Below are 12,907 nucleotides of genomic sequence, written 5' to 3'. Positions count from 1 at the left end.
TCTGGACATGCTCCTGCACCTCAACGTCCTTCTTGTAGTGAGGGGCCCAAAACTAAACACGGTGTTCGAGGTGCGGCCTCACCAGTACCAAGTACAGGGGCACGATCCCTTCCCTACTCCTGCTGGCCACACTATTTCTGATACAGGCCAGGATGCCATTGGCCTTCTTGGCTGCCTGGGCACACTGCCGGCTCATGTTCAGCCAGCTGTCGACCAACACCCCCGGGTCCTTTTCCGACAGGCAGCTTTCCAGCCACTCAACACTCCCGCCCAACTTGGTGTCGTCTGCAAACTTACTGAGGATGCACTCGATCCCCTCATCCAGATCATTGATAAAGATATTAAACAGAACTGGCCCCAAAACTGAGCCCTGGGGAACACCGCTCGTGACCGGCTGCCAACTGGATGTAACTCCATTCATCACAACTCTTTGGGCCTGGCCATCCAGCCAGTTTTTTACCCAGCGAAGAGTACGCCTGTCCAAGCCATGAGCAGCCAGTTTCTCCAGGGGAATGCTGTGGGAAACGGTGTCAAAGGCTTTACTGAAGTCCAGGTAGACCACATCCACAGCCTTTCCCTCATCCACTAAGCAGGTCACCTTGTCACAGAAGGAGATCAGGTTGGTCAAGCAGGACCTGCCCTTCATAAACCCATGCTGACTGGGCCTGATCACCTGGTTGTCCTGTATGTGCCATGTGAATGGCGCTCAAGATGACCTGCTCCATTACCTTCCCTGGCACCGAGGTCAGGCTGACAGGCCTGTAGTTGCCCGGATCCTCCTTCCGGCCCTTCTTGTAGACGGGTGTCACATTTGCTAACCTCCAGTCAACTGGGACCTCCCCGGTTAGCCAGGACTGCTGATAAATGATGGAAAGTGGCTTGGTGAGCACCTCCGCCAGCTCCCTCAGTACCCTTGGGTGGATCCCATCCAGCCCCATAGACTTGTGTGTGTCTAAGTGGCGTAGCAGGTTGCTAACCATTTCCCCTTGGATTATGGGGGCTCCATTCTGCTCCCCGTCCCTGTCTTCCAACGCAGGGGGCTGGGTACCTGGAGAACAACGGGTCTTACTGTTAAAGACTGAGGCAAAGAAGGCATTAAGTACCTCAGCCTTTTCCTCATCCTTTGTCACTGTGTTTCCCCCCGCGTCCAATAAAGGACGGAGATTCTCCTTAGCTTTCCTTTTGTTGCTAATGTATTTATAGAAACCTTTTTTATTGTCTTTTACGGCAGTAGCCAGATTAAGTTCTAGTCAGGCTTTGGCCCTTCTGATTTTCTCCCTGCGTAACATCACAACATCCTTGTAAGTCCTCCTGAGTGGCCTGCTCCTTCATCCAAAGGTCATAAACTTTCCTTTTTTTCCTGAGTTCCAGCCAAAGCTCTCTGTTCAGCCAGGCTGGTCTTCTTCCCTGCCAGCTCGTCTTCTGGCACATGGGGACAGCCTGCTCCTGCGTCTTTAAGATTTCCTTCTTGAAGAATGTCCAGCCTTCCTGGACTCCTTTGCCCTTCAGGACTGCCTCCCAAGGGACTCTCTCAACCAGTCTCCTAAACAGGCCAAAGTCTGCCCTCCAGAAGTCCAAGGTAGCAGTTCTGCTGACCCCCCTCCTTACTTCTCCAAGAATCAAAAACTCTGTCATTTTGTGATTGCTATGCCCAAGACGGCCTCCAACCATCACATCGCCCACAAGTCTTTCTCTGTTCACAAACAACAGGTCCAGCAGGGTGCCTTCCCTAGTTGGCTCCCTCACCAGCTGTGTCAGTAAGTTTTCTTATCTTCCACACACTCCAGGGACCTCCTAGACTGTTTCCTCTCTGCTGTATTGTATTTCCAGCAGACATCTCGTAAGTTGAAGTCCCCTACAAGAACAAGGGCTAGCGATTGTGAGACTTCTCCCAGCTGCTTATAGAATATTTCATTTGCCTCTTCATCCTGATTGGTGGTCTATAACAGACTCCCACCATGATATCTGCCTTGGTGGCCTTCCCCCTGATTCTTACCCATTAACACTGAACCCTACCATCACCATCATTAAGCTCTAGATAGTCAAAACACTCCCTAACGTACAGGGCTACCCCACCACCTCTCCTTCCTCGCCTATCCCTTCTGAAGAGTTTATAGCCATCTATTGCAGCACTCCATATATATATATATATATATATATCTCAAAACTATATCATAGTTTTCCTGCTGCACAATGGCTTCCAGCTCCTCCTGTTTGTTGCCCATGCTGCGTACATTGGTGTAGATGCACTTCAGTTGGGCTTTTTTTCCTGCCACCTTTTTGGGGGGAGAAGCCCTAATTCCTATGTGACCATTCTCAGGCACTTCCAGGATTTCTAACGCATCAACAACCCATGCATCTTTGTCGCCGCATGGATCTCCATCCCCTACCTCCACTGAGATGGCAGACTGAAGGACCTTGCTAGCACACCGTCCCTCAAATATTGGTGTGCCGCCCCCAGGCTTATCTCTAGTGAGCCTGGTTTTAACCCTTTCCCCCTTCAAATCTAGTTTAAAGCCCTTTCAATGAGCCCTGCTAACCCCTGTGCAAAGATCCTTTTCCCCCTTTGAGACAGGTGTACCCCATCTGTCGCCAGCAGGCCTGGTGTTGTGTAGACTGATGCATGATCAAAAACCCCAAAATTGTGCGGGTGACACCAGGCTCGGAGCCAGGTATTGATCTGCTGGCTCTTCCTGTTTCTTCCCTCATCATTCCCTGCAACTGGAAGGATAGAGGAGAACACTGCTTGTGCTCCTGATCCCTTACCCAGTCGTCCCAAGGCCCTGAAGTCTCTCTTGATTGCCCTTGGACTTCTAGCTGCAACTTCATTGCTGCCTACCTGAAAAATCAATAAAGGATAGTAACCTGAGGGCCGTACCAGGGTGGCATCTTCACATCTTTAGCCCAGGCCCCAGGGAGGCAGCAGACTTCTCTAAGAAGTGGGTCCGCTCTGCATATTGGGCCTTCTGCTCCCTTCAGAAGGGACTCTCCTATGACAATGACCCGTCTTTTTTTCTTTATGGAAGCAGTTTTGATGCAGGGTGTACATAGGCCGACTTAACCTCGGCGACACCTCCAAGCTAGATGAACCATCGTCCTCATTATTGTTTGGTTCCACTTGCAGAGCCTCATACCTATTATGCAAGGGCACCTGGGAAGGTGGGGTAGTCACAGAGGAGACGCGCATGCTGCGCCGGGCAGGAACTTGTCGCCATTGTCCCCTATCCCTTACGTCACTGCGTTCAGCCAGGCGCAGAGAGGGTAGGGAATCCTCCCTATCATGTGTCCGGTCTGCCTGTCGGGCCTGTCGCAGGGAAGGTAGGGTGTGATTCCAGTAGTCTCTCTCTCTCTCTCTCACTCCCTGATACTCCTCAACCTACTCCCCTCCTCCCGGAGCTCTGTCACTAGGCGGAGGAGTTCCTCTACCCGGGCGCACCTCCCACAGGTGTGCTCACTGCTGCTGCCCGACACTGGCACACTGGCGTAAGAGCAGGGCACACCCTGCAGCCTGACACCTGGCTGGCAGCGTGTTCCCACCGGAGCTCTGTCTGGGAAGCTGTGTCAGTCGTAGTGGGTGCAGAGCTTAGACAGGCCATGGATTTCTGCCAGGTGGATACCATTGCTCCCTGGTCGAGCTGGCAGAGCTTCAGCACCCTTCCTGCACACCATGCCATGCAAACGGCTGCGCAAACTGCCGCGCCATGCCCTTGCTGACACACCACCCCCTGTTTGCCCGCCCTGGTCACAGTGCTCCCTAATGGCTTCTTTTATATGTGGCGGGGGGCTTGGCTGCCGTTGCTCCTGGCTCCCCCCCCACCCAGGTCTCACCAGCTGCTGTCGCATGAGCTGCGGGCTCCTGGCAGCTCTCTCGGCTCCCCCTGAGGTTCCTCTGGTTCGAGAAACCCCCCTGTGCACTGTACTAGAGCAATCCGCTGCGGAACCTGCTGGCACCGCAGCTGGCTCGCCTTGGAGACTGAATGCTAGTTTTGGTTACACCACGCTTAAATCTCCCACCGTTGCTCCTGGCACCACCAAGGTCTCTTCAGCCACTGCCACGGCCGTGTCAACTGAGCCAGCCCAAGTGACTTTAGAGCTGAGATCCTGCTCTCTAGCTAAGCTCAGATAAGACATCAGATAATACATTATTGAGGACAGAGGCATTTCACTTTGCAGAACTGCATCTAGCACAAGTGAAATAACTTATTATGTGATCTAACCTAATTATTCTTCTCAACTCTTGTCCAAATGAGTGTTTCACTATCTGTCATTTCTTAAATACTTTTTTACTCCCACTCTGCAGTCTTAATAAATACTATGTGTCTTCAGACCAAAACTCTGTTGTGACAAAAGGGACAAAGAAAGACTAAAGAGCTTTACTGCGACTAAACTGGAGAAAGGAGGGAGGAAAAAGCTGGTAGAAACAAAGGGCAGAGCAAAGTGTCTGTCCTTTTTCTGCTTTTTCCTGAATCATATTAGAGTCTGGAAACCAAAATATTCTGCAAATTTTTCTTTTCTTCAGCTTGTGGATTAGATGTGGTCTAGTAAAGCCAGGCCGGAATGTCCATGGGCCAAGAAATCCTAACAATTGCCCACGTGACAGGAACAATTTCATTCGTTTTCTGTGCTATATATGTGCATATATATGTGCTAACACTGAACTGTACTACAACCATTTTCATTCAAAGTAGTTTTCACCAATAGGTAGTTTCCACCACAAGTTATTTTGGTTTGACATTTTTCAGATTGTTCACTTTTCTAAACAAATATTTACTTGTAAGTTGCTTGACCTCAAAGGCCCATAGTGTTGTAATGAATGTTATAACAAATAGCTTTTTCCCCAGCTATACCTCATTAATCATTTAGAAACCTATTATTCTTCAAGAGCAGTTTTTTTTTCCTGATGAAAGAAACAAAAAGGCTATCTTTCATTGAATAGCAATGTTTAGAAATACCTCCCTTGAAAGTGCAGGTCTACTCTTTAAAAAGTCTTTAGCATGTAGGACCCATGTTTATTTTTTGTTAGTGATCTTAATCAAAAATTTTCAGGGTAGAAGTAAAATAATGTTTTGCTATCTGCCGCTTCAAAAGTCACTGAGTTGGTTGGAAGCAAGGACACAGATGGTTGTATAAACTGCTTCTGTTTCATCCAGCCTATTTAATTCTTGTTTCTCTCTACTTAATAAGTCTAGTGCTTAATTTACAATCTAGTAGAGCTTAATCTAAGCTAAAGTCCTTTTGGTCTTTGAGGAACTCCCTAATAGCTCTTAAGATGCAGGTGTATCCCACTCAGTGCTCTGGCTGACTCAGGTTTCAAACTCAGAGGCCTACAGCCAAGGTAAACATAGCAGCTCCAGGTTATGGAGCATGAGTTAGCACAAGGCTTAACTCTAGTCTCAGGAGATCCTTGGGAAGGAAGATCTCATTGCTTACTACAGGTCTAGACTCTTTAGCAAAACAACCAGCATTTCTACATTGCTCTGAGGTTCATCTTGCCAATGGCAGACCGTGAATGCAGTGGGGACTGACCATTCTTGACTAAGAATGCCCCTTAGCAGCACTGAAACAATGCCTGGGGTAGACCATCAATCATGTCTTTGCAAGTCACCCTCTAGCATAATACTTCTCATTTTAATAGCCTTCTACCTATCCCATCCAGCAGTTAAGCCTCTTCCAGCTGAACACTGCTGCAATATAAGATTGTTAACTCCTCTCTAGGACTAAGTAGTGACCAAGATACTTTCACTTTGTGTCAGCCTGCAAGTCTTCATCTGAGCTGCTCTTCCTCCTTGGCTTGATTACAACCCAGAATTTGAACTTAAATTGCAGGTTAGGGCACAAAGATGGATGTCATCTTTGCCTTCTGAATACCAAGAAACATCTGCTTTTTTTTACAGCAGAACTCTTTGTTTCTGAAATACCTTTAAGGATAATAGTGGGAGACCCCCCCTGCCCCATTTGTGTTCTGCGTTTTAAAAGTGTAATGATAAACAATTACTCTCAAGACTGTCCAGTTCTCCTGCTCTTGAGTCTTCTGTGCTCAGGGTGCGGTCAGAAGAAAGAAGGCAGATAGATAGCCAATGGAGGTTATGATTCAACAGTATAGGAGCTCAATGAAGAGTAGTATCAGAAAATGTGCAATATGAGCTCGCCATGCCAGCACAAATTTGTTAGAAGAATGTTGACAGGGTGACTTCATGTTAGTAGGCTGTATGTCAGATCAGGTTCTGTGTGTCACACTATTCTGACTTCAGACTAATTCAGGTATTGCACAGCCATTACAAAAACAAAAACAAAATAAAAGCAAAAGGCCTGTAGAAGTTGTGTGTCATGTGCTTTGGCTGATTCAAGAGAAATGCACAGTGTGTCCATGTCTCTCATCCAGGTCAAATGTATAGTGCTAGATGACCTGGCATTTTCCACATTTGGTACTAATGATCATTGAAATATAGCTTGAGGAGAAGTGCTTTATGAGACTTATTTGATATTTTTCTCCAAAACAGAAACCTTCACTATAGGTTTTCTTGGGATCTGAGGATGGCAGTATTCTAACCAGCTGTGGGGACAGATACTTACAGTAAAAAGTTCACATCAGATGAGTAGATTTTGGTGAGGTCTGGAAATGCTTTGAGTCCCGTATTAAAAATACCGCTGAAAGAGAGAAGAAACAGAAAGAATTACATGTACTGGATCCCTGAACAACAACAAACAATGTACTGAAAGCATTCAACAGTGCAGGACAGTTATTGCAACCTCTCTATTGCCAATCAATTCATTTATAATCAACTGTCCAAAATATAAGGGTGTAAGAACAATTAAAAAAAATCAAAATACCAGATTTATGATAAATTATAGAATCTAAAAAATAGGAATACAGAATAATAAGACAGCTAAGCAGATCTGCACAGGGAAGTAGCCTGTGAGGTGGATAGGGAGAAAAAAAATTATAACTCTGGATTCACTTGAGAGATTAGGGCTGCTTCAGACAATAGTCTGGGCCCCCAAATCCTCTACCTTTCATTGAGGCTAAAAAGGGAAACTGTCTTCAAATGTGAATACAGGTAATGCCCCTTATTTCTGAACTCCTGTAGAGTGGAAATAACTTAAAAAAATATAGTTCTCAATTTTTAAAACTATTCTCCTGAAATGAAATTATTTTGACTACTTTCTTTTTATTGCTTCCAGATCTATAGGAAAAATCTGGAAAAATCTTTCCTCCTTGCCGCTACCCCCACCACACACACACAGGGCCCTTTCTAGAGTCTTCAAAACATTACTCAAAATCGCAGAAGTTATTCTCTTTCTCATCTGTCTTCCCTATGCTATAATTTTAGAATTTCATGGTTTGGTTACTCTGTGCTGCTCTTTAGATACTTCAGGGGAATACAGAGAATTCTTCAGGATTTCTTTCTGCCAAACAGGTCATATCAAATCAGGTGTCTATAGATGGGCTTGTCACATTTAGCTGATAGGTATGCTTTAAAACCCTGTGTAAATATCTAGAAACATAAAAGATGTGTATATTTCTGTTGTGTCCCTTCTTCCCACTATTCCCTATAAAAATATAGTAAGACAACACTTACCATAAAAAGAAAGATAACTGTGGAATTTTGCCAAGGAAACATTAGTGTATTCCAGACATTTAATGGATAAGAAGAATGGCAAAATTACTGATGAATTTGTGAACAAGTTTTCCTTTCCTGCAAAAGTATTCAAAGTTCCAACCCCTACCCTAGCTGGCTTTCTGTCATTAAAATAAAGCAACAGGGAAAAACATTGCAATCAGCTCCAAAATGAAATGCAAAGAAACAAAACTGCTATAGTGTAAAGAGTCATCTGTGAGGCTTAAGTGCCAACTTGTTGCAGGTGCTAAATACTTACAGGTATTTCAAAAGTGGGAGGTTCTTAAAGGCATCTGGATCTATGTAATCCAAGTTTCTAAGATTTCGAATTTCACTGTAAAAAAGGGAGGAACATTACCACATTGATCATTAATATTTAATTATCATAACAGAACACAGCAATGTTAAAATGAAATTTCAGGGACCTAATTCCTCCAATGAGTTTTTGTACTGGCCAGCACTAGCTCAAGACCACTATGCATTCTGAGCAATCTTACAATGGTGAATTATCATCTGGATAGATCCTGTCCTGGAGACTGGCTAGTTTAAGCAAGGGGGGAAGAAGCACCAGAGATTTGATTATGGATCCTTTGGCTGCATGGTCCTAAAATCAAAGCAATAGCCTGTGGTAATGGCTATTACTTTGAACATGGTGAGTTTTGTGTCTGCAAAGTTGAGTAAACAGAAGAAAAGTTAAGCAAAACTTTCAATATTGATGTATAATAATTCTATCAACTTACAACCATCTATTTAACTTATAATTTTATGTCCTATTTTTCTGGTTACTTCCTTCATGTCTCTAACAGTATTTTGTATTACTTTTCCTGTCTCTGTTACAGAACTCATCAGTGGATCCAAAAGATGGCTCAGGTCACTTAAATTAACTCCATTCCGAGACTTGAAATGGACACACCATTCACTATATAGCCATGCCCAGCAGTATATAGGATAGTGTATCTCTTTGCTTTATATTGATGCAAAATGTAACATAGACTTCATTCCTTACATCTTCTGTCCACAGTTACATTTTTAAATACTTCTACCCAGGTGACAGCTTGGTCTGCAGATGCATTTTAGACTGCACATTGAAGAACCAGCCTGACACTGATCATGGCTAGGGCCATGCTGGGTGCTTTCTGTAGGTGTGTTTTTGTGGGGCTGCTGCCCCTCCAGCCATCATGATCATTGCCTGACATCATGACTCTTCCTCATTTTTCCGAAATGTTTGTCTCTGCCCTTAATGCAATTTTTCTCAACCGTTCTCATTCTTCTTTTTTTCAGCAGATTTCTTTCTTTTCTGTCCATAATGACAGTCAGCAGTCTGGCTGCACCAATCAGACTGTGCTGAAATTCCCTCTCTAGACTCAGTAGACCTACCAAATTTTCATCTTTTCTGAAAAAACCCACCCCCCACCCCCATCACATGCACACTTTTCCTTTCCTGGCCTCTTTACTGTCTCCAGAAGGGGACAGTCCTTTTTGCATGTTTGCTTCTATTTCTTTACCTTAAACCAGCTCTGGACACTGGTCTTATACCTCTGATGAAACAACTTTCAGCCCTTCTTAATATAGAAACCATATAGAAAGAACAGTGCCAGTCTTCCTCCTGAGACTAACTTTGGAGCAGTGGGCTGAGGGAAGCACTTCTTGCTACTTATATAGAGAAATTTGGTGAAGACGACAGGTATAGATGGCATGGTGGTGCAGGTTGTGTGGGTGATGTTCTGGTTTTAAGTCAGTCCAAGAAGTGGTGCTACTGGGCAGAAACCAGTAGTATTTATTTTACCATGCCCTAACAGTGCCAAGTAACCTACACAATATAGGTATCAGGAAGTTGGGTTTTAAGGATACCTCTGCCACTGGAATCATTCTTACGGGATAAAATCAACCCAGCCAAGTTGTCTGAGAAATAAAAGTAGGAAAAGAGACATAAGACAGTAGATAAATCAGTATGTAGATACAGGTACCAAGACTTCAGCCTCTCTATACACTGTTGTACTGACAAAACAGTTCTGCTCCACCTTTCAAGTCTTCAGTTTTTACTCTGTTTACTCCAACATTGCAGGGAGACAAGGATTTACCTTTTACTTGCATGTTAAACTGATGTAATTAATAGCTGTACTACTGCTATTACAGTGCTATATTCAAATATTCTTCATGTCTGTTAGCTACTTTGAACAGTACCGTTTCTGTATTTAAAAGAAATCTTCTCAGTGTCAGTCTCTTGCTTCTCTCAAATTATTTTAGTAATTATTTTAGTAGCTATCACACTCCCAACAGTGGAATTTGCTCCATAAACTTTAACTGACATGTTTTTTTCTGTCACTGACTACATTTAAAATGCTGGACTCATGAGCTTCCTGGCCAGATATTCCTTTGTTGTGGACCAAACATATTCCAGGGAAAGACAGTCTTCAGATCAACCTTCAGCCTGGAAATGGATAATGCATTGGAATACCATAGAGTCATCAGGTTTTGGCTTGCTGCTATTCATAGTAGTCTGCGTAAATGATTTGGATGAGGGTACTGAAAGTAAGAATTCGAAATCTGCAGATGGTAGTAAAATTGGAAGCACAGAATAATGCAATGAGATTCAATCAGATTTTGATTTATTAAGTAACTGGGCCATGAGAGGGCATGTGCTGTTTAACAAAGGCCAATGAAAAACTAATTAATCTGGGAATAAAAGATTTAAAACTGCCAGATGAGACAGTTGGCACAGTAATCAGAGAAAAGCTTAAATAATGTGAGTGAGGAAATCAATATGATTCAACTGAACGCTGGTGAAAGGTTTACGTCCCTGCTGTTTGATTTCCTTGAATTGGTAATGCTGGAATTAGGGAAGAAGTATGCCTTAATATATACTGTATTTATATTTGCATTTCATCCTACACTTTGTATTACAGGGGTTTCTTAAAGCCCAAAAGGAAGAAAAGGGCCCATTGTGGTAGGCACTACAGAAATCAAAAGCAGACAGCCAGTTGCTTAGAAGTGTCTAGTCAAAATAGATGAGAAAAAGGATGAGAGGTATAAAAAGGTACAAGGTTGTCATGGTTTAACCTCAGCCAGCAACTGAGCACCACACAGCCGCTCGCTCACTACCCCCCCCGCCCCTGGTGGGATGGGGGAGAGAATCGGAAGGGTAAAAGTGAGAAAACTCATGGGTTGAGATAAAAACAGTTTATAAAATACTACTTATTAAATATTAAAATACTACTACTACTACTAATAGTAATAATAATAAGAAGAATATACAAAGCAAGTGATGCATGATGCAATTGCTCACCACCCGCCGACCAATGCCCAGCCAGTCCCCGAGCAGTAGCCCCCCCAGCCAGCTTTCCCCCAGTTTATGTACTGAGTATGACGTCACATGGTATGGAATATCCCTTTGGCCAGTTTGGGTCAGCTGTCCTGGCTGTGCCCCCTCCCGGCTTCTTGTGCACCTCCAGCCTTCTCAGTCGGTAGAGCATGGGAAGCTGAAAAGTCCTTGACTAGCATAAGCATTACCTAGCAACAACTAAAACATCGGTGTGTTATCAACATTATTCTCATCCTAGACCCAAAACACAGCACTGTACCAGCTACTAGGAAGAAAATTAACTCTATCCCAGCCGAAACCAGGACAGTATCCACCCCTTATTCTATACCATCTACGTCATGCCCAGGTCCCCCACTTTCCAATACATTCCCGTTAATCACCACCCCTTTTCCTGTTTTTTTATATATATACACACAGATATCATTCCCTTAGTCTATGGGCCACCCCTATAAAATGTTCATTGAGTTCATTTAGTCCATGACTTTGGGCTTCATCTGTCATAATAATCTTTCAGAGCAGGAAAGATGGAGATGGTATGTGGTGTTGGATTGCTTCATGTTGAAGTCAGTTCTGGTTCCATCATCACTGTGCTTTGCTCGGTTTCATCGACGTTCATTCTTCATTAATCTGGGTGATTCTTATTGTAATATCATTGGTATGGCATATAATATTATGTAGCAATTAACATCATACAATTTGAATCATTGGCTGTTCTCACCCAAAATTAAATCCCCTTGAGGTACACATCAGACTTCCCCATCCTTCCACATTACCCACCAAATGCACCCAGGTCCTTGAGCAAAAGCAATCCCACGGATGGGTTTGCCTTTGCCCGAGGCAGGAATAACCCAGACTGTCTTCCCCAGCATAATTTTTAAGTGCACTACAGGGACTTTATCCCCTTCTACAGTACGTAAAAATTTTGACTGGGCAGGGCCAGCTCGATTGGCAGATCCCCTTGTGTTGACTAACCAGGTGGCCTCTGCTAAATGGGTATCCCAATGTTTGAATGTCCCGCCACCCATTGCTCTCAGCGTAGTCTTTAACAGTCCATTGTATCATTCAATTTTCCGGAGGCTGGTGCATGATAGGGGATGTGATACACCCACTCAGTGTCATGCTCTTTGGCCCAGGTGTCTATGAGGTTGTTTCAGAAATGAGTCCCGTTGCCTGACTCAATTCTTTCTGGGGTGCCATGTCACCATAAGACTTGCTTTTCAAGGCCCAGGACAGTGTTCCAGGCGGTGGCATGGGGCATGGGATATGTTTCCAGCCATGTGGTGGTTGCCTCCACCATTGTAAGCACATGGCACTTGCCTTGGCGGGTTTGTGGGAGTGTGATATAATCAATCTGCCAGGCCTCCCCATATTTATATTTCAGCCGTCATCCTCCATACCAGAGAGGCTTTAACCGCTTGGCTTGCTTGATTGCAGCGCATGTTTCACATTCATGGATAACCTGTGCAATAGTGCCCATGGTCAAGTCCACCCCTTCACCATGAGCCCATCTGTATGTTGCATCTCTTCCTTGATGGCCTGAGGTGTCATGGGCCCACCGGGCTATAAATAATTCACCCTTATGTTGCCAGTCCAGATCCACCTGAGCCACTTCAATCTTAGCAGCCTGATCCACCTGCTGGTTGTTTTGATGTTCTTCAGTGGCCCGACTCTTGGGTACATGAGCATCTACGTGATGGACTTTTACCACCAGGTTCTCTACCCGAGCAGCAGTATCTTGCCACAATGCGGCAGCCCAGATGGGTTTGCCTCTGCGCTGCCAGTTGCTCTGCTTCCATTGCTGCAACCACCCCCACAGGGCATTTGCTACCATCCATGAGTCAGTGTAGAGAGCGAGCACTGGCCATTTTTCTCATTCAGCAATATCTAAAGCCAGCTGGATGGCTTTCACCTCTGCAAACTGACTCGATTCACCTTCTCCTTCAGCAGTTTCTGCAACTTGTCGCAT

General features: G+C 44.5%; 1 protein-coding gene across 2 annotated transcripts in view; it reads right to left on the bottom strand.

Annotated features, from left to right (window-relative positions):
• The window catches only part of TSHR (thyroid stimulating hormone receptor), an 89,033-nt gene that overhangs the window by 29,572 nt on the left and 46,554 nt on the right, over positions 1-12,907 (bottom strand). For both annotated transcript variants that reach the window (XM_076345226.1, XM_076345227.1), the window contains exons 4-5: positions 7,879-7,953; positions 6,574-6,648 (exon numbers count right to left, since the gene is read on the bottom strand). In XM_076345226.1, coding sequence (XP_076201341.1) covers positions 6,574-6,648; positions 7,879-7,953 — 150 coding nt within the window. The remainder of the gene's footprint in view (positions 1-6,573; positions 6,649-7,878; positions 7,954-12,907) is intronic.

Source organism: Aptenodytes patagonicus, chromosome 7, assembly GCF_965638725.1.
Source record: "Aptenodytes patagonicus chromosome 7, bAptPat1.pri.cur, whole genome shotgun sequence".
Taxonomy (NCBI): domain Eukaryota; kingdom Metazoa; phylum Chordata; class Aves; order Sphenisciformes; family Spheniscidae; genus Aptenodytes; species Aptenodytes patagonicus.
Note: the sequence above shows the minus strand (reverse complement) of the source record. Positions and strands in the feature narration are given on the sequence as shown.